The sequence below is a fragment of the Papio anubis genome, chromosome 4 (assembly GCF_008728515.1).
Source record: "Papio anubis isolate 15944 chromosome 4, Panubis1.0, whole genome shotgun sequence".
Lineage (NCBI taxonomy): Eukaryota > Metazoa > Chordata > Mammalia > Primates > Cercopithecidae > Papio > Papio anubis.
The window spans coordinates 117,972,199-117,999,640 of NC_044979.1; the positions used below are offsets into that span (position 1 = coordinate 117,972,199).

Consider the following 27,442-nt stretch of genomic DNA (forward strand, 5'->3'; position numbering starts at 1 on the left):
TTGCATTCACAACTTCATTAACTGTTAGTGAATTGCATTTATTAACTGCTTGGTGAAAGAGTCCTAGCTTTCAGCCTATCTCAGCTTTTAACATGCCTTCCTCACCGAACTTAATCATTCCTAATAATTAATAAACACGGGAGGCGGAGGTTGCAGGGAGCTGAGATTGTGCCAGTGCACTCCAGCCTGGGCGACAAGAGTGAGACTCTGTCTCTAATAATAACAATAATAATAATAATAATAATAATAATTCTACCTTCTGATTTAAAGTGACAGACATGTGGCTCTTCCTTTCACTTGAACAATTAGAGGTCATTGTAGGGTTATTCATTAGCCTAATTTCAATATCATCGTGTCTCAGGGAACAGGAAGGCCCAAGGAGAGAAGAGAGATGAGGGAATGGTCAATCAGTGGAGCAGTCAGAATACACCCAAAATTTATTGATGGAGTTCTCCATCTTATATGGGCATGGTTTGTGGCAACTCCAAGCAATTATGATAGTAATATCAAAGATCACTGATTACAGAACACAATAGCAGATATAATAATAATGAAGATTTAAAGTATTTTGTGAGGATTACCAAAATGTGACACAGAGACACAAAGTGAGCACATGCTCTTGGAAAATTGGCGTTGACAGACTTGCTCAATGCAGGTTTGCCATGAACCTTCAATTTGTGAAAAATACAGTATCTGTGAAGGACAATAAAGCAAAGCATAAAAAAACAAGGTAGGCCTGTACACAATTCAATAATTGTTAGTTTATTCACAGAGCTGGGCAACCATCATCATAGTTAATTTTAGAAAAATTTCACCAACCCGACAAGAAAATCTAAATGTATTATTAGCATACACTTCTCATTTCCTTCCAATCTCCCCCACGCCTAACCTTGGGCATACAACTAAACTACTTTCTGTCTCTATAGATTTTAGCATTCTGGACATTTCCTACATATAGAATTTGTATAAGTTATAGGCTTTGTTTGGTGACTGACCTCTTTCACTCAGCACAATGTTTTTAAGGTTCATTCATGTTGTAGCATCTAAAATACTTCATTTTAAAACTGATGATCAACTAATATTCCATTGTATAGATATAGGACATTTTCTTTATCTTTTCCTCTGTTGAAGTACATTTGAGTTGTTTCTACTTTTAGGCTATTATGGATAATGCTGGAATATTCACGTGCAAGTTTTTAAAAAACGTATGTTTTTGTTTCTCTTTTGGGTATATGCTAGGTCATATGATAACTCTATGTCTAACATTTTGAGAAACTGTCAGATTGTTTTCCAACGTGGCTCTGCCATTTTGCTCTCCCATCATCAGTGGTATAAAGGTTCAATTACTCCACATTCTCACCAATATTTATATTTCTGTTCTTCAGATTGTAGCCATCTAGGTGGATATAAGGAGTTATTCCATTGTGATTTTGATTTACATTTCCCTAATGGTTTATGATGTTGACAATCTTTTTATGTGGTTTTTGGCCATTTGTATATCTTCTTTGGAGAAATGTCTATTCAAATCTTTTGCCCACTTTTAATTGGATTATTTGTCTTTTTATTATAAAGTTGTAAGAATTCTTCATATATTTTACAGACAAGTCCCTTATTAAATGTATGACTTCCACATCTTCTCCCCACCATTTTCTGGTTGTTTTTCCACTTTGTGATTGTGTTTTTGAAGTAAAAGTTTTTACCTTTCATGAAGTCCAACTTACCTATTTTTTTCTTTTGTTGTTCGTGCTTTTGGTGTCATATCTAAAAGGCTCAGCCTAATCTACAATCATATTTACTGCTATATTTTCTTCTAAGAGTTTTACAGTTTAGCTTTTACATTTTAGTCTATTATCCATTTTGAGTTGACTTTTGTGTATGGTGTGAGGAAGGGATGGATACAACTTCATTCTTTTGCATGTGAATATGCAGTTGTCCTAAAGGGTTACCTTCTATCTATACATTAGTTTTGAGAGAATTAATATTTTAAAAATATTGAATCATTCAATCCATGAGCATGATATAGCTCTCCATTTATTTTAGCTTTCTTGAATTTCTCTCAGGAATGTTTTTGTAGCCCTCAGTTCTATGTATATTTCATTAAATGTATTCCTAAGTTAATATTTTTTTGGTATTGTTTTAAACATTTTGATTTCTCAAAGAACTAAGAATAGAACTACCACTGTATACAACAATTTCATTACTGGATGTCTATCCAAAGGAATATAAATCATTATATTAAAAAGATATCTGCTCTTGTGTATTTATTGTAGCACTATTCACAAGAGCAAAGTTATGGAATTGACCTAGTACTGTCCTCCAATCCTTCCTCTCTGGCACAGATAAATGGGAGCAGTAATGTGAGTCAGCCATAACAGCCTTCTTAGGAGAATTATTTCTGCCTTTGGATCTACTTAGAAATAATTCTTATTTGATAAGAATTTTTCCTTCTTGCCTAAGCAAAAATTAACAAAAATTGTGATAGAAAGAATAATCATGTTGCTTCACATTCCTTGCTTATTCTTATAGTCCTTATGCTGAAAATGTGCATATCTCAGTATTAGTCTCACCATTGCTGCACCTCTTCATGCTTATTTATGCAGTGCTGGGTGCTGGATGATCCTCACACCACCCTATTAGGTGGGTAATATTTTGATCTTATTTTAAAGATAATCTCCCAAGTGTGACATTGCTTTAAAAACATTTTGACTCCAAGGGAGCTTTCATTGGGTCTAAGTTTTCTCATCTTCAAACTGAGGAAGGGACCTGAATAATGATTTCCAAGTCCCGATTCACTTCTGACAACCTCAAGTGGATCCTTCACAGAATTGCAGGGATATCTCTGGGTGCAGTATCGGTCGTGGCTCTTTGAAGGGGTGATTCTCAGTGTCAGTCTGAGGGCTGAGAAAGTTCAGTCATCTCTGCTCAGTGGCCTTCTCTTGTCCTCCCCACTGCAATCTCTTTTATCCCCCACCTTCACTTTGCAAGTCTTTTCCTAGCCTGGCAGGTCAAGCACTACCTGATAAAAGTCTCAATAAAGACCTGTACTCAGAAAGGAGGAAACTACTCTCCACCCAAATCCTATTATAGTTCTGGGATTTCCCTGCCGCTCTGGAATTCACCTTCTCTGTCTCACACACACACAAATTAACATTTAATCAAGGATTTTCTATGCATTTTTCTGCTATAAACATTTCTTATGTTAATGATAGTTCCTAATCTGGTCTTAAGGACAAATTGAGGTACTTTTGAGATAATAACTAGAAAAAGAACGTAAAACCTGCTCATTATTACCAGGGAAACTCATCTTGAATTACATTGATTTCTATAATCTGATAATTCTATGGTTTCCCAGGCGAATCTCATGTTTGGGTGAAGCAAGAGAGTTTGAATCATGGTTCACAGCTTTCAGAGGTCATTTTTAGCCTTTAATATGAGGCCTCAGCAGAGAAGTAGTTTCTTGTTGTGCTTTTGAAATTCTGATCCACTCAAGTTGAAGGCCACACTTAAAAGGTAAGATTTCTGGTTGGGCATGGTGGTTTATGCCTGTAATCCCATATTTTGGAAGGTCAAAGTGGGAGGATCACTTGAGGCCAGGAGTTCAAGATCAGCCTGGGCGATATAGCAAGATCCTCTTTCTACATTTTTTTTTTTTAAAGCAAAGCAAAACAAAACAAAACCAGGTGAGATTTCTGTTGAGTGTATGTAGCAACCACCTGTAGTAGAAGGCCATCTGAGCCAGTGCTCAGTTCTCTGGACTCCAGACCCAGTTTTGCTGCAAACAGTCTGTTTGCTTTTAGCAAATTCACTTTGTTTATCTGGGCCACATTTCCTCATCTCTAAATAGCTGACTTGAAAGTTATTGAATTTATTTTATTCATCAATAAATGTTGAACCTGCTTTGACTTCATTATAGATTGTGAGAATTAAGTGATAATATTTGTGGAAGAGATTTACTGTAACTCTTTGTGATGTAAGCTTTGTTATTCTTTCATGGTAGATTTACATGTTGACAACTGTTAATTCATTTTCACTATGTTCTCTAATTTGTAAAATAAAGGTGTGGAATTAAAAAACTAAAACATTCCCCATAATTGTCTCTGTCTCCTCCTCATGCAGAGATCATACCATGTCTGTACTGTTCACTGATGTATTTATTCCACTGCACATCACCGATGTGCAGGGCATGCTATATAATATGTGTCAAAATAAATTTTTTTCAAAAAGGCTTATAAACATAAAATGGCTGAGCTTTCAGATAATACAGAGAATGAAGACAATTTTCTAATTTTAAATTTGTGAAGATTTTTAAAATAACGATTTCTCTTTTGGATGAGGGTCAGGTAAAATGGGCTCTCTGGGTAGATGATGAGAGTGTAAATTGGTACCAAGTTTAATTGAAAACAATTTGGTATCATGAATCTTAAAAAATGCCAAGGAAACTTATTCTTGTCAAAGAGATTCATTTGCAGTATTTATTCTGTTTAAAGTTTGTCTAGGTTCCAAACTACAGCTGACCCCAAGAAAGTCAACAACCTAGGCTTTTTAAAAGAGATACAAGACCTGGCTGAGGAAATTCATAGAATGATGAACAAGGCAAAAAACTTAAAAAGACTTTGGGCAGAAAGATCTAACACTCCAGGCAAGTAAATCTCTCATAACTGTGACACTACCCACTTGGACACAGCTTAGGGAGAGCTGTGGAGGCTGTGGGAACCCAGAATGTTTAAAAAACGCTGAACTCTTGCCTGTGCTAAGCTGTCATTGTGAGTCTTTCACGGATGAGGCCAGCACCTGTAGATGATTGTGGAGGGTGGAGCTGCATTCTCTCTCCTCAACCCCCTGGGAAGGCACCTTGTGCTGTGCACACCCTGCACAACCTTCAAAGGGCTGCAGACCATCCTGACTTTGTCTCTACAGTTACCTTCTCACCACTCTGCCTACTCCTTTACACTCTTTGGCTGTTGTCTTCCTTTCTTGCTTTCTTATTCTGTTTTAAGAATCTGTCTCCACTTTCCCCAAACATACACACACACACACACACACACACAAATTCCCAATTTGTTTCTTCCTTCTTGTATATTTGGATTGGTCTTTTCCACGTAAGTAACACTTTAAGACTGGCCTTGGATGATTTATTTACTTTGAGTACAAGCCTTTTGGATTATTGGAGTGAATTATTCCCTAAACAAAAGCAATTTCTGTTCATTATAAAGAATATCCACATTATAAATGGCTTCATCTCATTTATAAATCTACAGTAGGGAAAGTTAGGATGGATAAAGACCTTAGAGAGTTTGGCTTACAAATGGAGAAGTTTGCACCTCAGAAATAGGCAGCCAGTTGCCTCTCTTCACATCCCTGAGTCATTGCCTACTGTGATATTTGTTAATAAATGGGGGCATTCAGTTAAATTTGAAATTTAAATAACAAAAATTTGTTACTATATGTATGTCCCAAATGTTACATACTTTGGTAAAAAATAATTTATTTCTAATCTGAAATTGAAATTTAATTGGAGGTGCTCCGTTTTAAATTTGCTAAATCTGATACTCTTAAGTATACAGCTCCAACTATAATTCCTATGTAATTTTTTCTTTCTTCATGGAGTATATACAAAACCATGAAATAAAGAGTTTGGCAGTAACATGAAGAATGCACTTCCCAAGGCAGATGGCATTATGTGATATTTTGAAGAGACAAAATAGCACCTTTGTCCAGGATGGGGCAGGGCTGGCCATGGCCTCCCTGAAGGCTGATTTCACAATGGACCCAAAATGTATCAACAATAGACCAGAAGGGTTTCAAACACCAAATGATAGAGTTCTTATATTACACTCTATTATGGGATCATTCTACTTTTATAAAATTTGATCTTCAAATAAGGTTTTTAACATGCTGTTGAAAACATAATCAATTTGTTTTGAGATGAAGTCCCCACTTTATTTCTAGTTTTCTATTATTTGAACTATTTTCTATGGTATATATAACTTACAATAATCTGAAAAATTATAATTTCACTTTTTTCTCTTCAAGTTTTTCCTTCATGTTTTTCTTTTATAAAAAATTTTCATTTATTCCCTCTATCCTATCCTGAATTTTTTCAAAGCCCAGTGAAATTAGATACTAATAAAATAATACAATACCCTTTGGCAAATTGTTGAAATTTGGTTTACCAGTTAAATTTTTTCCATGAATATACTTAGATTTGGAAATCTACTGTGATAGCTTTCTTCAGATAAATCTTATGAAGATAGATTTATTCTTCAATTTTGGTGTATTTGGCTTTTGGGCCAGGGCTCTTGAATATTCCATTTGACTTTAGAAGTAAAGTAGGCATTTAGCATGTGCTTTTTCATTGATGATTGAACTAATATCTCTTAAATCTTCTTTATTATAGATTCTTCTTATGGTTCCAGTTTTTTTACAGTAAGTATCTTAACAATAGTTTGAAAATTAGTCTTCAGAGACAGAATGGTTAAGTTTACAACACTGAAGTTTACATTCTCAAAGAATTATTTCTAATGACTTGACTTATATAACAATTGTGTAGAAGCTGGATTTGAGAGAGCTAAGATCTTTGTAAATATGGACTAAAAGACAAGTTTGAATTTTCTGAAGCAAGGTTCTGGGCCTGTGAAAAGCCGAGGTGAAACCTGAGGCCAGCAGGTGGTGGGCGATCCACAGAGTTGCTTTGTAAGATGGCTACAGAGTCTGTCTGATCCCAGGGATGGTCTGAGATTTGTGCTTGGTACATAAGCAGTGATTCCCTCGAGGCACGAAGCCCTCAGTTAAGGCACTAGTTATCAACAGGGGATGATTTTGACCTCCAAAGGATATTTGCCAATGTCTGGATGCATTTTTGGTTGTCACAACTGTGGACCAATGGGGAGGGTAATATTAGCCTCTAGTGGGATGAGGCCAGAGATGTCACTAAGAATCTTAGAAAGCACAAGACAGCTTCTACAACAAAGAATCATCTGACCCAGAACATCAGTAGACCGATTGAGAAATCTCAAGTTAAGGTGAAACCTTGACAATATTAAAAATTCTTCCTTGCTCATATTGCAGCACCAGACATTGACTGACTGTACAAGCCTTTGTAGTAACATCGCACTAACAAGCACATGTGTCTGTATCTGTTTAATTCTAAGAAAGATTTAGATAGCTCAAAAAAAAAAATATATGCCATAAAACCATTCAAAGAAAAGTAAAAGAATAGGGGCCAGCTAATGAATCCTGGAATGAAGCAGGAATGTCAGTGTATCCATTAAATAATGACACTAGCAAAGAGGATTGAACAAACACTCATCTTGACTAGGAGCTTTCTGAGGCAACAGGCCAAAAGGAAAATGTGGGACACACACACTCAAAGTCTTACAAATAATGAAAGAACTTAAAAATAGAATAAAGCATCATTTAAATGATTGCATTAGCATTTAAAAAAGAAATTATAACACTTGATGCTTGTGATGTTGTAGCTTAGTGATATAATCTCATATGGTTGTGACAATAAAAAAAAGATATAATAATTTTTGGAAAAGCAACTTGATTTTTTTTGCCCCTGTAATTGTTCTGAAAATTAATGTTATGTATAATACAATAGAAATAAAAAGCTGTATGCATAAAATGTTCATTGATAATGATGGATAATTTGAATTTCCAAGATAAGGTGACCTTGATGGCCTTCTTAGTACAGTCACTTCATAGATGGTATGTGGAAAATGAGTATGTTATTAGATCAAGCGCAAAAAACAGAGGACATTATCATATCCATCGTATGTTTGTGATGTAAAAACATTTTGGTACAAGGAGTGGAAGAAAAGTGGCTACAGGAAAGCAGTTCTATTTGTTACAATGAAAGATTTCTAGGTTGCTTTTTTCTTATAGAATTCTGAAGAAGATGTTATACTGTTTGATTTTCACTGAGAGTGAAATGGCTGTCTGAATAATCTGAGCAGAGGAATGGTGGGACTTGAGTTATGTTTTCGCAGGATTTCTTTGGACATTGCATCGAGCAGAGACTGACAGTAATCACAGTGGAAGTGGGAGTCCATGTAGGGAATCAGCTCATCCTTCTGTGCAACAAATGGAGGTCTTTTAGAACAGACACACAGTTAGTGAGGGAGGTAGTGAGATGCGATGGTGGTTTTGATATATTTTGGAGGTAAAATCAGTAGGATCTGTTGATGAATGTGAGGTAGGTTATAAGAGAAAGAGAAGAATCAAGGATGACTCTATGTGGTTTGACCTCAGTTACAGGAAAAATGGAGTGGCTGTTTACTGCGAGTGGGGAAAGACTGAAACAGGTTTTTTCCGAGGGGAGGGGAGGAGAGGGTAAAAAGGCAATCAGAAATTGATTTGGGGGATGTTAGTGAGATATCCAAGTGGCATTGCCAAGGACATTGTGGGAGTTTCCAGCTTGGAGCTGAGATAAACTCTTTTGGCTGGATACATAAATTTAGAAAGTGTTGGTGCATAAATGACACTTCAAGGCCATCAAGGGAGAGTGTGTCGACAGAGCAGAGAAAGTGGGCTGAGCACCGAGCACTTGCATTTGAAAAAGAGTGTCAGGCAAGGAGGAAGAAGGTGAGAATGTGGGGTGTCATGGAAGTCCAGGAAGGCGATTTTCTAGGAGATGAGGATAATCCATTGTCTCAAGTGTGGCTGATTGATCATGTAAGAAGAGGATGGAGAAGTGCCACTGGGAGTAGCAGCATGGAATTCATTGGTGATGTTGACAAGAAAGTCTTTGATGGAATGATGAGGGTGAAAACCTGATTGGAGTGGATTTAAAAGAGAGTAGGGGCACTCTGGGCTCAGTGGCTCATGCCTGTAATTCCAGCACTTTGGGAGGCCAAGGCAGTCCAATCACTTAAGGTCAGGAGTTCAAGACCAGCCCGGCCAACGTGGTGAAATCACTTCTCTACTAAAAATACAAGAATGAGCCAGGCATGTAATGGCGGGTGCTTGTAATCCTGTAATCCCAGCTACTTGAGAGGCCGAGTCAGGAGAATTGCTTGAACCTGGGAGGCGGAGGATGCAGTGACCTGAGAGTGTGCCACTGTACTCCAGCCTGGGTAACAGAGCAAGACTCAGTCGAAAAAAAGAAAAAAAAAAAGAAAGAAAAAGAGAGAGAGAGAATGGGACAAATAAGTGAAGACAGAGAGTGTATATGACGCAAGATGGTAGGCTGTGAAGCAGTGAAGCATGGGGTGGAAGCTGCTGGGCATTGCAGAGGTCTTTGGTGTCTGCTCCCACCCTGCTGGCTCCCTAATTTCTCCCCAGCTAAGATGGACAGTTCCCCAAGAGCTCAGACTCCTGGTCACAGGGACGAACGTCAAACACGTGCTGAGAGTATTTTGTTTTCTGTTCTTCCCTGAAGTCAGTTCAGCTTGAGAGGGCAGGGGAGCTAACAATCCCATTGCAACCCACAGTTGGGGTGACCACCAGACTCACATTGCCTGGGACTGAGAGTCCCTTGTTCCAGAAAACATCTCAGTCCTGGGCAACTGGGGAAGGTGGGTCCAACTTTCCCCAGCAATGGGTCAATTCTGGGCAGCACCTTTGTTCCTGAGAGGTTTTGAGGATTCAAGCCAGCATGGTCTCTGCAGGCCCTTGATGGCTGCGACTTTTCCCTCTTTCCTGTCTCATTCTTTCCACCTCCTCAGCTCCTTCTTCCTGGTACCATTTCCTGAACAAGCCACCTATATACAAGTCCTTGTTGCAGGGGAACCTAAACGGAGACAGGAGATATGGATTTATTTTCCTTCTTTATTTTCTTTATTATTATTGTTGTTGTTGTTATTATTATTATTATTATTATTTTTAGAGACAAAAAATGCTCTGTCGTTGAGCTTCAAAATCCTGGGCTCAAGCCATCCTCTGGCCTCAGCCTCCCTAAATATTGGGATTATAGGCGTTAACCACCGTGTATGCCTGCCTTCCTTCCTTCCTTCCTTCCTTCCTTCCTTCCTTCCTTCCTTCCCTCCCTCCCTCCCTTCCAGCTTTCTTCCCTCCTTTCCTCGCTCCCTCTCTCCCTGTTCAGTACAGATGGAACCATTCATTTTTTCCCCTAAATTTTTTCAATCAATGGTTGATTGAATCCAAGGATGCAGAACACACAGATATGAAAGACTGACTGTACTTCATTGTCTACTTTTGAAAAACAAGGTCATTCTTGTACGTAACCACAGTACAATTATTAGAATCAGAAAATTAACACTAATACAATAGAGTTATTTAACCTACAGACTTCTTCCAGATTTACCAGTTGTTCTAATAATGTCCCTAACAGCAAAAGAACATCTTGGATCATGTATTGCATTCAGTTGTCCTGTCTTTAGTTTCCTTTGTTCTGGAACGGTCTTTCTTTGTCTTTATTTCATCAGGATTTTCGAGTAGATCACTTATTTTGTAGACTATTTTTCAATTTTGGTGTTGTCTGATGTCTGCTCATGATTGCATTTGGGGTTTTGCACTTATGGCAGGAATAGGTTGTGTTTTTTAAGATGGCAGATAATAACATGCTGATAGGAATGAAACAATAGAGGGGAAAAGAGAAGAGAGTTGCTGGACAATACTCTTGAGGGGTGGGAGAGCAGGAGGGCTGAGCTCAGTCTGAGGACTGAACCACTGAATTTGACTGGGGATGGATTTCTTTTTTTTTTTTTTTTTTTGCCAGAGGCATATATGATAGATTGTGAGAGGAGAAAAAAGTTGAGTGAGTATGCCAGGGAAAGGTCATCCAGGGATGGACCAGGTACATGAGGGCAATGGGGACAAGAAAGAGTTGTTGGCAGAATGGAATATGGGGCCTGGTAGGGCTGAAGAGTCATTAGAGTTGGGGAACTGTAGAAAAGGAGTGGGGTTGGTCATCAAAAAGTGAGGTGCATAAAGTTGTAGCTATTGATAATGAAAATCAAGATTTTGACCAGAGAAATGGGTGATTCAAGCAGGTGGAAAAAAATATCACTGGATGGAAGGGAGATCAAGTAACAGAAGGGATTTGAGGATCATTAGACATGGAAATTATTGAGAATGGTGGCTGAAGTCATGCTGAAAACATGGTAGTGTGCTGGAAGTCAGAACCAGAATCCTCCATAAATGGAAGGAGCTCATTCTGGGAGCTTCCCAGGACCCTGCTGAGTTCTGAGACCCTCTCTTCATTCCACTGAGAGTGGTGTGAGGAAGAGGGAGTGTGTCTTGTTTGGAGTAGCTGGATCTCTGGAGAACGCTTCTTTTTTTGTTTGTTTAACTCTATGTCCTCTGCAAGATAAATGCTGTGACTTTTATGAGTGGTCTAAAATGGAGGATTCACTTTTATTGAAGGAATGGGAACTAGGTGACGAGAAGAGAGCCAGCAACTGTGGAGCTAGGAACACAGAGTGTGGGGGAGCTCTTACTGGGATGTCATGGAGTGTTGGGGTGTTTTTCTACCTAGAGAGAACATGGAGGCTCAGTGAGGCACTGGAGACCCATGTTCCTTCCATTTTTGCACTTAGCCATTCTTGGCATATAATAAGAAAGCCTCGGTTATCTACAGAAATCCAAAAGCTCTATACCACCGGGCCAGCTGCCTTTGCCTTCTGACCAAGCCACCAGTGCTCACTGAAATGTTGGGTTTTCTTGTTCATATTTGAATTACTCTCTTTTCTTTCATCATTTACATGTAAAGAACAGATCATTACATTCTTATCCAGGGTCTATGTCAAAGACTTTGTCGCTTCAAAAACTGTGGAAGTTGGTACAGCTTGTTACAAAAACTGGCCTTATTTTTCTTCTTACCCCATCCATACTTTCCCCCCTCCTTGTCCATATTTTTAAGCCATTTAAAAAAACCCTCCAACTGACCAGAATAGTTTTAACATTGTGTTCAACATAGTGGCAAATCTGTTTAATGTAGTGATATGTAAAGTGTGAGTTTCTACCAGGAGAACATTTGCAATTTTGTACCTTTGCAGCATCTGTCTCTCTGTCTTATTTACTTTATTAATAAAACTCTAGAGGGAAACTTTTGGTATTCTTTTTCCCCCATCAGATGGATCTCAATAAGACCGAGGAGGTAATATTGAAACTGGAAAGCCTCCACCAGCAGCCTCATATCTGGGATTTTCTACTGTTACTGCCAAGACTACACACAAGCCGTGATCATGTGAAAGACAGCATGGATGTTGCAGTGAACCTTCTCCAGACCGTTCTGAAGTAAGTGAAAAAGAAAAAACTTATCTAAGTATTGATATATTGTTTTTTTACCTTATTTTTAAAATGGGAAATAAAAATTAGTAATTGTTGGATTTAAAAAAACTTCACAATAATGTTACCTTGAAATGACAGGAGCTTCTGCACCTCCACGTCTGTCCCTCATCTGTCTGTGCACATATTTTATATATGGGCAGTGATGTTGTTCAGAGTGTGTGCCCCCTGATTTAAAAAGTTAGCGCCATGCTTTAATATTTCATATGTTGTTATAGTTTATAAATGGCCATTTTTAATGGCTGCAGCATCATTCTGGTAAAGTACTATATACCATAATTTACTTAATAAATTTGGCATTGTATTTTTGGGTTTTTCTAAGTTTTTCACTATTAGAGATAGGCTTGAACGTAATAATTTCCACTAATTTCTTAAGAAATTATGCCATAGTTGCCCAACATAGCATTCAGAACTGATACGTTCAGTTGCTTCAGTTGTGTAATTCAGTGAGCTGGACATTGGTCTCCTATGCTGGATCTGACCTCTGTGTTACATGGGGTGACCTTTGGGAGCATCCCTTCCCGTGGTGGGCTTCTCATGCTTTAATCAGCATGGCCCTCTTTTATAAACAATTGAATTATTTTGTGTAAACCCATTGTATGAATAATGGGTTTTATTATTTTTCATTAGCAAAGATTTATATTCTTTTCTGATTTTTAACTGTTATTTATTCTATCTGCCATTGGTGAGAGCAACCCACATTGCCCTTAGGCTAGGACAAAAAGGGCCTTGTCCTGGGGACTATGCTTTGGGGAGGTCCCCACTGTGGCCTTCCCCGGACTGTGCCTCAGCTCATGGCTCAGAATGCCCATGGGGTGAAGGAGATGTGTCCACAGAGCCCACACACCCTGATTCCCTGTCACCCTGGAGTTCCCTAGTGTAATGGCCAGAGCCTGGTGAAGCCTCTTTCCTGGCCCCTCCTTCTGAGGGCAAGTCTTACCACTGGACTGTGCCTCCTCCAGCCCAAGGGTAGTCTAGGGATGGCTGTAGCCATTGGCAGGAGTGTAGGGTGGGAGGCATGGGTGCTGTTGGGCTTTGTAGGCTGGAGGACCTACCTATGCGCACTGAGGCCTCTTGAGGTACAGACCAAGCTGAGGATGGGGAGCACATAGGAGAGGAATGGGCTGAAGGCTGGGGCTAGGGACAGGTGCTCCACAAACTCCCACATTCTGGTGCATAACTCTGAGGATCAGAAAATTCTAAATTTGAATGTAGCTTTCAAAGTTGTTATGAAGATCTATTTGCCAATGTAGGAAAATGGAACATATTTTGATAGTTAGTTAGCTTGATTTATAACTTAAATATTTGAACATATTTGAAATGCTTCCCTTTTTATTCTTGCCCAAAGCTCTGACTGTGTTAGCAGTGAACAATGAAAATAATTGGGCTATTCTGAGAGACACAAAATTTAAAATGAGAAGATACTGATGACAGTTGTTGAACCATATCAGCTTCAGTATAAATTGTATTTCCATATTTTGCTTCAGTGGCATGACATCAAGAAAATCTGCATTCATAGAGACAAGTACTTGCAAGTGGTACCAGGTTTCAATGATATATCTTATAATCCTGGGATACTCTTCAATACACAAAGTTGTCATAAAAGATTTTTCCAGATGAAAATCTACAAGGAAATAATCTGTTTGGAAGCACAGCTTATGAATGTGTTGGTCTCATGTTGCTAAAATGCAGATATATTACAACTTCTGTTGAGTGCATTTTCTAATCTACAAATCTAAGCGTATTTACTTATAAAATAAAATATTAGTATTTTAAAAATAAAATTATTATCACGTATATGTAGATTCTTCCTCACCAGAGCTCCTTGTTCTTTGAAAGAGTTTAACAGACACCGATCAACCCTTGACCTATTCAGATCCATAGGTTAACACAGGGTGGAGGATTGAGGTACATGGTATTGCCCCCCAAATATTAGACTGATTATCTGAACTTGAAGCAGCCAGGCTGACTGTTTATCTGCTTTTCTAACATAGCAGCCCTTTGCACCCTGGTTGGCCTTATCAGCTGCCCTATGGCAGGAAGAATCAAGGCTGAGTATAAAATAACATTTATGGCAGAGCCAATGCAAACTTGAGTTCTGTGTCAAAGGCAGAGTGGAAGATGGCCTAAGTTCTCAAGTGTTTCAAGAGAAGACCTTACCTCTTACATTTAGTTACTAGTTCAGGGAGTTAGGGTCACATTAAAGCCACCAAGAATGCTGACATGTAAATGGTCCAGCCACATCTTGCAACAGCACTAGGGGCCCAGTCCATGGGATGTAAGTAAACCTAGAATTGATGCTACTTGTTTTGCTAACTACCCACTCATATTGCTTTTTGTTTTGTTTTGTTTTGGTTCTAGTTCCTTAATATCCCTAGAAGATTTAGATTGGCTTCCACTCAACCAAACTTTTTCCCAGGTTTCTGAACTTGTATTGAATGTGACCATTTCGACACTGACATTTCTACAGCGACATGGAGTAGCAGTCACTGGTATGGGTGCCTTGTAGCTATTGCTATATTTCAAAACGTTTCACTACTTAAATTCATTGACAGTTGACATAGAGCTAAAATGATGTTCGAAATGATTTAATTAAAATTTCAAATTCAAAAAAGAATCAATTGTTTCTGTTAATACAAGACAAAAACAGAATACAAATTTGGAACTCAAAACTGAATTTGACTTTCTATCACTGTTGAAATTCTGCAGTCATTGCTAATATAAATGATATCTGAAAGTTAAAATTAACTGATTTTAACATTCTTTGACTTTATTTCTTCTAATATTAGACCTATCACTAGTTCTGTGATTTTAATCTTTCCCTTCTCTAAGCTCCTATTGGGAGGAAATATTTTAAAAATGACAAAGCTAGTAAGAGGAGGCAGCTTGATGTGGACTTACAGAGTCCTTAACTAAATAAGCAGCCCTACTACAGGGGAGGGAATGGAATTATATAGCTCTTTTCTTGACCCAGGATATTATTATTTCCTGAATTGCCAACTGAGCCTAGCATTTTACTTTTAATTCCCTTCTTTTCTCTATTTTTCTATCTTTGGCTGTTTCTCTAAGGAAAATACAGTGAGAGAACAACAAAGTTGGAATTCATCCACTCATCCATTCATCCATCCATTTTTCCGTTCATCTGTCCATCCATCCACCCACACATCCATTCATCTATCCATCCATCCATCTGCCTACCCATTCACCCACTAAACAACCCATAAACCTCTTTATACATCTATCCATCAATTCATACATTAATCCATCCATCCATCCACTCACTCATCCATTCATCTATCCATCCATCTACCTCCCCATTCATCTACTCACCAACCCACCAACCCATCCGTCTGTTCATTTATTTATTAATTCTCTCATTGAATAAACAATGAGCACTTCCTATGAGCCAAACACTTCCCCAGACAGTGGGAATAAAAAGCTGAATAACACGTAGTTCTTCAGTGAGAACCCATGGACACAGGAAGGCGAACAACACACACCAGGTCCAGTCATTGGCTCGGGGGAGAGGGAAGGGAGAGCATTAGGACAAATAGCTAATGCATGCGGGGCTTAAAACCTAGATGATGGGTTGATAGGTGCAGCAAATCACCGTGGCACATGTATACCTATGTAACAAACCTACATGTTCTGCACTTGTATCCTGGAACTTAAAAAAAAAAAATAGCTCTTACTTTCAAGGAAGTCATGTTTAGTAAAGGAGAGAGATATGTCAATAATAAAAAACAAACAAGCAAACAAACAAAAAACAAAGACAACAGAGTAAGGATCTGACATCTGCTTCAGGAAAAGCTTCAAGGAGGAGTTTTGAAGGGTGATTTGGACTTTATCAAAGAGATGAGGGAGCATTTCTGGAAAGAGAGAAGACTGTGTGAGCTACTTGGGCTTGCTGAGAGCCGTGAATGTTTGACATTCAGTGTGTCTGAGGTACAGTGGGCAGTAGCAGGGGGTGGCATAGAAAGGGAGCTCAGGCCAAAATACCAGTGGACATGGGAGCAGTAGAATTAGATCTGCATTATAGAAAGACACTTCTGGGCAGGTGTGAGGAGTGGATTGGAGGCACGCAGGTCTGGGGTTCAGGATCCTGGGATCAAGTCTTCCATCAGCCACTTTCTCCTGAGGTCTCAGTCTCCTGAACTATTATTATTATTATTTGAGATGGGGTCTTGCTCTGTCGCCCAGGCTGGAGTGCAGTGGTGAGATGTCGGCTTATTGCAACCTCTGCCTCCTGGGTTCAAGCAAGTCTCCTGCCTCAGCCATCCAAGTAGCTGGGACTACAGGTGTGCACCACCACGCCTGGCTAATTTTTGTATTTTTAGTAGAGACATGGTTTTACCATGTTGGCCAGGCTGGTCTCAAACTCCTGAACTCAGGTGATCTGCCTGCGTCGGCCTCCCAAAGTGCTGGGATTACAGGCGTGAGCCACTGTGCCCAGCCCTGAACTATTGTATAATGAGATTGTTATACACAGAAATTTCTATAATCCCATTCAGAATTTTGCTGCTTCATGGAGCAAACTAACATAAAACTCTCTATCGCCCCAAATTCCACCTGTTGCTTCTTTCTTCTTGTTGCTTGTGACTCAGCACAGTGAGACCCACATAGAAAGGTTTTTTTTTTTCTTTTTTTTTTTTAGCTTTCTGTAAGAGAAAAGCTAGTTCATTAATGTTTAACTCCATTTTCAGGTTAGATTTGTTCCACTGGCAACTAGTTCTTATGCTGAGAACAAAACCCAGAGGGTGGTGCGAGATGAATAAAACACCTCATCGAAATCTTCCCAGTGACCTTAATTTAACAAACTCATTTAGAAGCTCAAGTTTTTGTACATCATCCAAATTACAACAACCAATTTGCCTTACAATTGAAAATGTAATTACCGTTAAGAATGTAATTAAAATAAACAATTTTCTATTAACTGTCTCCAGCGAGTCAAAGCTAAGGAACACTATTACAAAACATACTTTGAGAGGTAACTAAAAATTGTCTTCATGTCTCTTGTCTCCAAGATAAATTCTTTTGCCTGATGAGCCAATTCCAATGTGAAGAGGAAGGACTGAGTGGCCTCATGTGGCTTTAGGCTACTGGTCCAATTATGTTATGCACTGAAACTGTTAATCTACACATTCTGAATTCTCTGTTGTTTAGCAACAAATTTCTGAATCAAAATTGTCTTTCACTTTTTGAGAAAGATTTTGTACTTTTATAAATATGCCACACTGATGTCACTATTTTTTCTCTCCTTTCTGGAACACTGTGAGTAATTCTCATACCTTCTGAGACTAGTGGAGATTAATAGTTACAGCTCAGCTTTGGGAGCCAGATCATTCGGGTTTGAATCGGAGGCTTAATCTAACAAGTAGGACTCTAAGAAAAAGGGGACAATTACAGCACCTACCTCATAGTGTTGTTGGAGGACTAAGTGAGACCACCCCTGGTATATTCTTAGTCTAGGTCCTAGTACCTCTTCAACATACAATACATGCTTGTTTTAATCTCACATACCAATCTTTTTTCCTCCCATGATGCCATGTAAAGGCAATCAGACTGGAAACAAAAAGTCTTGTATTTCTGGGATTTTCCCCTTCTTTAATACCTTCCTGAAGTCCCCGTTCACTTGGTCTGTCTTTGTAAATGTCATGGATTGTGCTTTTTTTGTAGACCTCACTGCAATTATAAGGATCCTATGAGATAATGCATGTGAAAATGGTTTAATAGTGGCTGGCAGGTGAAGGGGCTCAGTCAATGAGTGTTGAATCATGATCTGCAACAATCTAGTTTCTAAATGAAGGTTCAAGGTTCAAACACAGCTTGAAATGTATGTGTTTTCATGTTTGCAGTTGCTGAGGCATACTCCCCAGAGATTTTGTTGTACCTTGAGAGTCTTGGATTTATATTTTGAATGTGTCACCTCTAGATAGTGCCATGGGTTTTTTGGGTAGCTCATGAATTTTATACGTTGATAACTTGAGTTAGGGGAACTTTTTCTTATGACTTCAAATAATTATTGGGAATATAGTTTTAAAGACTCCATAGTATTTTATGCTATGAATATACTATAATTTATCCTTTCCCTTGATATTAGACACTTAGTTGGTTTTCAATATTTTATCAGTATAGAACCTTTAAAATATTGTCACACCTTAATTTTTGTTCAGATATCTGATTAAGCTTCTTGAGAAAGATTTTTAGAAATGAAATTATTGGGTTCAATGACTTGAATTTTATAAAGCTCTTGAAATACGTTTTAAAATTACCCTCTGGAAATGTTGCAACCATTTGTGCCAGGGAGCATGGGACACTTCACCATTCTCTCTATAGCAGCAAGTGTTTATTCTGTTTGCTTTTTCTATTTGATGCCCCAATGGTGTTTGGTCTTCATTTGCTCTTCCTTTAGAGGTAAAAAGGTATTTTTTTCTGAATTACATTAGACATATCAAAATATTCAAACAACTGATGGTGTAAATCTTCTGTTGTTCCAGCAGAGCCAGTTTACCACCTGTCCATGCAGAATATAATGTGGGATCCACAGAAAGTCCAGTATGATCTCAAATCCCAGTTTGGCTTTGATGATCTTCATACGCAACAGATCCTGAACTATTCAGCTGAACTAAAGGAGGTACACACGCTTGACTGCTTCTCACACCGCTGGGTCTTTCCTGGAGACTGGATCTAGAGCATGCTGCTGGGGCAGAGTGAGCGGGTGCCATGGGAGAGGCAGTCAGACAGGAGAGTTCCCCTAAAACCCGAGGTCCTTACACAGAAGACACCCCTGCTGTCGCCAGCTTTTCTAGAAGTGTCTCTTTCCTCTTACCATGTAGTTTTATCCCAGAATGGAAAGGCAGCTTGGAAGTAATATGACACTTGATTGCTCTGGGAACTAGCAGTGGGAGAGGCCAGGTCAAGTGAGGGTGTGAGATTCTGAAGACAGCGCTAGTGGGGTCCAGGTAGGAAGATGGCGCATCCCCACTGTAGTGAGTGGGGATGCAAGTGGGTGAATTTCCAGGTAAAGAGATAGTTTTCATTAGAAGAGTAGGATCTGTGGGTCATGAATGCCTGCTGGGCTCACCAAAGTTGAGCCTCTTCCCAAACTAGGTGAAATAAGGGGGTTGGACTGGATGATCCCCAAGACCCAGTTCACTGCTGGTATTGCTGAGGTTCTGGGAGGTATCTTTTAGTTACAGAGTCCCTTTTGTCACTCTGGCCCATTTGTAGGCACTTCTGCTTTGCATGGTGCAGGTCCAAGAACTATGCACCTGGAGCTTTGGTCCATAGACTCCACCTGCAGGGTTAGAGCATTTATGGTGCAGCTCCTGGGTCAGTGTTGAGCTAGGAATGTTTGGAGAGGACCCACTATCTTCTGTTAGGATCTCAGTCCATGCTGGGTGTGTAGATTTTGCTCACTTCTGTGTGAGTTCCCCACAACCTGGTCTTCCCAGATAGCACTTTTCACGTTTCAGTGCAGCTAGTTTGTGTTCAGACTGTTGCTTTCAATATTTAGACTCTAGATCTGTGCTCTCAGTCTGGAGGGTTAGATGGCTGGGCTGCAGCCAGCAGACCCTCTTGCTGGTTTGGTGTTTGAAAAATCAGTTCTGCCAGGTAGGTTTAGGCTTCACCACAGTATACTAAATTTTGTGCTTCTTGTATCCCTAGTATAATTTTATTAATCATCTCACAATTTTATGAACTATCTACCTACCACAGGACTTGAAATTGTGACCCTTGGGTTTTCTCATGGATACTGATGTAGATGGAATATGAAACCCCAGTTGGTTGACTTTTATTCTAGTTTTCTCCATCTTTATGATCTGTTTTCTCATTATATTATAGTTTGAGTAAACTATGTAAAACTTTTACCTTAGAATGTTAAATATATTGAGATTAGAATTAAAAGGAAAATGATCAGAAAATACCGCTGTGTATATCAACAAAGCTCCATGGAAATTGTACATCATATATGTGAGCTTTCTGTTGCTGCTATAACAAGTTACCCCCAACATAGTGCCTTAGGGAAACCCACATTTTCTTTTATCATAGTGTTCTGGAGGTCAAACTCCTGAAATGATCTCACTGGGCTAGAATCAAGGTGTCTACAGGGCTGAAGTCCTTCTTGAGGTCAAGGGGACAAACTGTTGTAGGGGAGGAAAAATTATTTTTTTCTCTATTATTCCATATTCAATGGCTGGAGCTCACGAATTAACCTGATAAAAGACAGATAAACAAGAGGAAAACCAGTTATTATGTAGGTATGTATGGGAGTTCACAAAGAGAAATATATAGATGTTCCCTGACAACCATTCTGTTTTTCACTTTCAGTACAGTATTCAATAAATTACATGAGTTAATAAATACTTTATTATAAAATAAGCTTTGTGTTAGATTATTTTTCCAATAGTAGGCTAATGCATGTGTTCTGTTCACAGTTCAGGTACGCTAGGTTAAGTTTGGTTATGTTTTGAGGTTAGGTGTACTAAATGTGTTTTTGGCTTATGATATTTTCAAGTCGTGATGGATTGATAAGGAAGTAACCTCATTGTAGATCAAGGATCATCTGTATTTTAAGGAAGCAGCCAGATGATTAAGGCTTATACACCACCCAAGTCTATCTAAACAAAGGAAAGGGGGTTTTGGGTTTCTAGGTAGCAAGGCAACTTATGGGAAGGTGAAAGGAGGAAATGTACAGTGAATAAGTTATCCTGTTTTGCAGAGAAATCTCCCAGGTGATCAGAGTTATTTGGAGAAGCAGCTCTCTTTCTGGTAGGAGACATCTTTACAGATGAAAATTATCTTAATAATGTAAATTTTCCTTATAAATCTAAATTTCCTTTACCAAAAGGAAATTTATACTCTATTTTTAAACAGTCATGGAGTGGTAAGAAGTTTTTCCTGCCTCTGCTGGTTTTCAGTTTGTCTTTAGCTCAAAATAATCCATATGCCAAAGAAATATATTTTGGGGTGGCATATTCTGTTTTCTTGCTTTTTCCAGCTTCTAGTGGCCATCCACATTCCTTGAGTTTGAGCCCCTTTCTCAATAATCAAAGCCAGCAATGGCAGGTCAAGTCCTTCCCACATCCCATCACTTGGGCAGTGACATTTTTGCCTCCTTTCTCCAGTAAGAACCCTTGTGGTTACATTGGGCTCACCAGGTTACCCACGATAATCTGCAATATCAAGGCCAGGTGACAAGCAGCCTTAATTTCATCTGCAGCCCTAAATCTCACTTGCCATATAACATAACATATTCATGGGCTCTTGGGATTGGGACATGGACATCTTGGGGACTATTGCCTGCTTCCCACCATTTGTAAGTGTAATTGCCTGCTGGGAGACTCAGCACATGCTGCCCTTGCAAGAGAATAGTCCTCCTCTTTCCCTGCCTCTGCTTCCCAAATTGGAAAATGATTTCTCTAACCTCACATCCTCTGTGGAGCTCTTATGACCTCACTTCAGCCTCTGCCTCTACTCCTTCAACCTTCTATAATAGGGCATGTCCCAGGGAACCTGATGACTGCACATCTGCCTCTCATAGACTGTGAACATCTGAGTGGGGACTCGGCCTTATCTCTCTAACATGATACATGGTATTGTTGATTATTTTTAATTAAGGGAAAAAAAACCAAAACAAAACATCAGGGACCCTGTGCTTTGACAGCCACAGGTTAATATTTTAAATATTGATCCTAAAGGAACCTAAAAGTGAACACATGGGACTAAAATTAAGCTTTTTGACTATTGCCATTATTTAGTCAATTCAGGCTGTTATAAAAAAAGACCATAGATGGAGTGGCTTGTAAACAACAGAAATTTATCTCGCTGTGTCCTCACATGGTAGAAGGGGTAAGGGAACTCCCTGGGTCTCTTTTATCAGGGTACTAATCCCATTCATAAGAGTTTACCCTCATGATCTGACCAGCTCCCCAAGGCCCCACCTCTTCATACCATCACCTTGTGGGCTAGGATTTCAAAATATGAATTTTGGGAGTGGGGAGTCCACAAGCATTTAGACCATGGCAGTCATCAACAGAATCTCTTAAAGATGGCATTAAAATTGTTGTAGGGGAATGTGCATCATTATAACACAAACATAAGTATTTACAAGGCAGTGTTAGGGAACTGTGTTGAAGTTCATGTATAAAATAAAGGAGATTTGGTTCAAAAATATTAAACAGTTTCTGAACCAGGACCTCAATTTGAATCTTTCCAATTTTATCCACGTTTGATAATCAGAAAAGAAAATGTTCTTGGCAAAACAACTTTGTTAATCCAAAGTATCAATTAAACTGGGCTGACCCATGTTCACTTTTGGCCTGAGAATCAAAAGAAACAAGATTTGATGTCATTTCCATGTCCTTGGCCTGGAGAAACAGCTGTTCCCATTGTTTGTGGATAAAACTGAAAAATGTAACTTTTTTTTTTTAAACTACCAAGTCTTCCCTCAAAGTAAATCACGTGGATATCATCACGTATTACTTCTTCAATCAAGCAAATGTAAGAACTTTTACTATGGCAAGATTGTGGTGTTATTTTTAGAAGAGGAAGGTTCTAGGAAAGGAGCTTTACATCTAAATGATTTTTCATATTCTTGTCAGATTCCCACAGACAACTCTTTGGAGAAGATGGTGTGTTCAGCCTTGTCCAGCACATCAGAGGATGAAGCTGAGAAATGGGGCTACGTTGGAGACTGCCGCCCCAAGTGGTCAGAAGCCAAAAACTATCTTGTCCATGCAGTCAGCTGGCTGAGAGTCTACCAACAGGTGCTGTCCCCTGTCTATATGTTCTGTTCAAAGGTGTGTCAGTTTGAGTGTCCAAATCCATTCTCCTCCCCGACCCTGCCATGTTGCTTACTGTTGGATTTTATGTTCCTCCCAGGAAAGGGACATAAAATGGCCCCACATCCTGGCCATTGAGTGCACCTTGTCCCATGTGCATCAGCTGGCTCCAGCTCCATAGACCTAGGCCCTCAACACTCATCACCAAACAGTCCATCCTAGGCTTGCACACACACCTTGGCAACTCAGAAGTTCCTAGACCCGTGCTCCGTTATTGGTGCATGAGATTGCCCTGGAATACTTTGACCAGCTCTTTGGACGTTTGCATGCTAGCATTCAGCATCCTTCTAGCACTTTGAGCTCTGGACTGGCCTTGTCCCTTCACTCTGGTTTTGACCAGAAGCTCTGTGCACAAACAGTGACTGTGATTTCAGTGACCATAATTTGACAACACGAAGGGAGGCTCTAGTCTGTCTTTACAGAGATGTTGGTGTGGGGCAGGGTGCCTGAGTGATTAGACTGCTCTTGGTCTCAGAAGCTCACAGGACCCTGGCTGTTTCACAGCTTTGTGCTTCTTGGGGAGGTTTTGGAGACTGTGAGGCAGAGCTCCCCTGGCAGTCACTTCCCATTTGTTTTATCAGGTTTTGCTGTCTCCGTCTAATGTTCTTCCTTAAAGAACACACAATTCTTTAACTTTGTCCCCTGCTAATATGTGTCATGTATAAAGGCCAAAATCTCAAATAGTGGATAAAACGTCATTAAAAATATATAGGTGTTGTTATCTGCTTCGTGGCACTACAGTCATCCATCACTAAAATAATCAAGGGACAGTGTTGAAATGACCAGCATCCAATGGTCTAGTGGACACTCTTGCTTTGTGCATTATCTGGGTAACATAACTGGTTAATTAAGGCGTAGTTAGCACACATACATGCACATCAGGCACCTCCCCATGCTATCAGGCTTGGGCAAGAATGATCTATTTTTGTGTAATGTTGATGATAAACCACATTGCTAATTGACTTCAGTATCATATTCCCCATGTCCATGTCATAAAATGGCACTTAGTAGCTATGTATTAACTTTGTTGTATACTTAAAAATATGTAAATATATTTATGTTATCCTAAATATGTCCATTTATGTTTTAAATTATATTTCATTTGTTTAAAGGTGTATGTTATCCCCTTCTCTCTTTTTTTTTCTCTTTGGGGAAAAAAAGAGAAATAAGGCAGAGATTATAAAGTTGTGTGCCTCCATTGTTGCAACATGAAATCTTTAATTTCTGAGTAGAAATTAAATCATAATGCAATTGCTAACAGACATTTTAATTTACCAAAAAATAAAGATTGGTTGTCTGTCATCTACAGCGGTCTGTTAAAATTTCTTAACTAAATACTATTCTTTCCAATTTGCTGTTATTAATGCTAGTATTTTTGTTTCCGAATTTGTAGGTGTTTGATCAGTGGCAACAGGGTAGTCTGCTTCAGAAGACACTCACAGGCATGGGCCATAGTCTGGAGGCTCTCGGGAATCAGTTTGAAAAAGAGAGCAAGCCCTGGAAGGTGGTGGAAGCTCTGCACACTGTGCTGCTTCTGCTGAATGATAGCTTGGCAGCAGATGGCCCAAAAGATAATCATACATTTCCAAAGATGTAAGGCGCATTTCTCTGTTTGATTATTGATTAAGTGGATGATGCAGAATTTTAAAGAGTGCATGATGATACAGAATGTGTTAGGAACACATTGTGTAAAACTACAGCTAAACAATGAATTTCTAGTTAGCAAATGGGAAATCAGAGGCTTTCATTGTGGACCATTGCCAGGGTAGAAGTCTTGGCAGCACTCTGGATGCCTATTCAGAGGCTGCAATACACCGAATATGGGAACAATATTTGAGAAGATGTCAGTTTCCTGGATTTTAGATTTTATGTCTTTGGCATTTGTTTAAAAATGAATAAGTACATTGCAGAGGCATTTTTATGTACAGAACTACCTTACATGAGTAGCTCTTTTCCTAGAATCTTCCTCTTCTAAAAATATGTTTTCATATTTACTTAAAGATTTTGTATAGTGGAAGCATTTACATAAGGTCTAGAAATATTTTAGAAGTAGGAAATGATGGAACTTGTTTCTTCCTTTTTAAAGATAACCACAATTTATTCACCAAAATAGCCGACTAGATCTTTTCCCTCAGTAGGTGTGGCAGTTTGTAGTAACTTGAATCTTATTATCTTTCTGAAGTTAAGGCTCTCTTTGGAAAAGAACAACATGATTTCTCAATATTATCTCAAAAATGTTCATTTCAAACCAGGTCACACAAATTCTTGCTCTCTGTGTACCATGAAGGAGAGTTGTGATGACAGAATTGGATAGGACCATATTGTGTTATTATGATTACTTAAGAAATAGCAATTCTAAACACTTTGAATTCTTTCACATATTCTGGAACTGTTAGCAAACAGGATCTTGCTTTCAAAGGTCCTATTTCCTAACTTTTACTTAAGAGATGTTCTAGGGCATGAGGTGATGGTGCTAGAGGCAGCAATACAGTTCCCCATCAGAGCCATAGAAGCTGCAGGAGGATGGATGCAGAGAGCCAGCAAGGATGCCTTGAAGCAGTGATCTAGGAAAAGGGCAGGGACAAAACATCTGTCATAAATGAACAAATGCAGGGACATTGCATTGGGGATATTGAAAACCTCCCTGTTGGTCTGTTACTTAATGCACATTAATAGAAACACCACATTAAGTAATTATCCCACAAATCTCGAATGCCCCCTGGCACTTTAACCTAGGATTTTGCCTGCTCTGTGCCAGGCCGGGGATTGAAAGCCCCAGGAAGCTGTATCTGGCTCTTAGTCCTACAAAGATTGGGGAAGCTGAAGACTACACCACACTCTAGGTACGAAGCTAGGATAGCCCTCATTCTTCTGCCCACCTATATAATTTCCACACACTCTCAGTGCCAGGAAGGTGAGGCTCAAACACTGGCTTTGCTGTTCACCTGCTGGTTTTTTTTTTTCTTTGTTTTGTTTTGCTTTGAGACAGAGTCTCGCTCTGTTGAACAGGCTGAAGTAGGATGGCGCGATCTTGGCTCCCCGCAACCTCCACTTCTCAGACTCAAGCGATTCTCCTGCCTTAGCCTCCTGAGTAGCTGGGATTACAGGCTCAAGCCACTACTGCCCAGCTAATTTTTGCAATTTTAGTAGAGACAGGGTTTCACCATATTGGCCAGGCTGAACTTGAACTCCTGGCATCAAGTGATCTGCCCTCCTTGGCCTCCCAAAGTGCTGGAATTCCAGGCATGAGCCACCACACCTGGCCACCTTCAGCCTTCTTTACATCTTTCTGAGATTCACATGCACCCTTAGCAGAAAACTGTGTATCTTTTGTCATTAGCTTTGGTCCAAGAAACCCTATCTTTTTTTTCCTACCCTGTCTCCACAGCCAATTGTTCATATCTTTTTCTTTTCCTAAGCTGCAGTGTTCACCCAAAAGAAATGGAAATCACACCAGACTCTCAGTTTTCTACTGAGTCCTTCATGTCATTACAGACTGCCTTTTCTTCTCCAGGTTCTGTCTGGTTCCTGCCCACATCCCTGCATTCGGGGTGGCTGAGGTGTGGGAGCTCTTCACCCAGGCTCTAGCAGATAGCCTGGATTTTGGCAAGGCAAGGACTCACAGAGGTGCCTCTGGGCCCTCCAGCAAGGACTCGCCCTTCAATGTCGCATGTTGTTGTGAATGTGAAGTGTCTGTTCACAGAGGTGGGGGGAATAGTCCCTAGGGTCTGGCCATGTGGTATCCTTGCTTGTCAGAGTTTAAAGAGACTTGACAGTAAGATCCAGGTTCCAAGCCACACAGCATTTCTTTTTTCCTTGGGGAAAATAAGATAATCTCTTTCTCACTTTTTAGTTCTTTCCAGGAGCCACTCTGCTTCCTTCTCAGTGTAACCCAAAGAGTCAGAGCAAGGACTAACCTAAGCCCAGTTCATTCTGCAGGTGGCCAGTTCCAAAAGCCGTGCTTCCAGCTTCACTATAGCACGAGGTGTCAGGATTCTGGTCAGCAGCCAGAAACCTCAAGCATGTGGCTGTGATGGAGCAATTGCTTCGCATTGTAGGGTGATGACTTGGGGATGGGTACCACTTCCTGCTGGTGCTCATAGGAGAATTATCACTGGGACCTTGTTCGCTCTCTCTATTCCCTCTATAGTTGTCAGGTCCATCAGCTCTCCAGCTAGATAATAGCAGCAACTATTTATCAAGCCTGTGTTCAACCCCAAATTATCAAGGTTCCGTGAAGAGACTGACCTCTATGACACAGAAGTCCAAATGGATGCCAGGCGCTCAAAGCTGTGGGATGGCTCCAGCCAGTGGAACATTTTGCTTGGGCTTCAAGTAGCTACATC

The 27,442-nt window shown here is 39.6% G+C and overlaps 1 protein-coding gene across 1 annotated transcript in view; it reads left to right on the forward strand.

The window, feature by feature from the left end:
- ABCA13 (ATP binding cassette subfamily A member 13) overlaps positions 1-27,442 on the forward strand; it is a 492,370-nt gene that overhangs the window by 40,066 nt on the left and 424,862 nt on the right. The window contains exons 4-10 of the mRNA XM_017956721.3: positions 4,488-4,639; positions 6,398-6,426; positions 12,038-12,201; positions 14,614-14,744; positions 18,753-18,886; positions 22,857-23,021; positions 24,490-24,689. Of these exons, the coding sequence (XP_017812210.3) occupies positions 4,488-4,639; positions 6,398-6,426; positions 12,038-12,201; positions 14,614-14,744; positions 18,753-18,886; positions 22,857-23,021; positions 24,490-24,689 (975 nt within the window). The remainder of the gene's footprint in view (positions 1-4,487; positions 4,640-6,397; positions 6,427-12,037; positions 12,202-14,613; positions 14,745-18,752; positions 18,887-22,856; positions 23,022-24,489; positions 24,690-27,442) is intronic.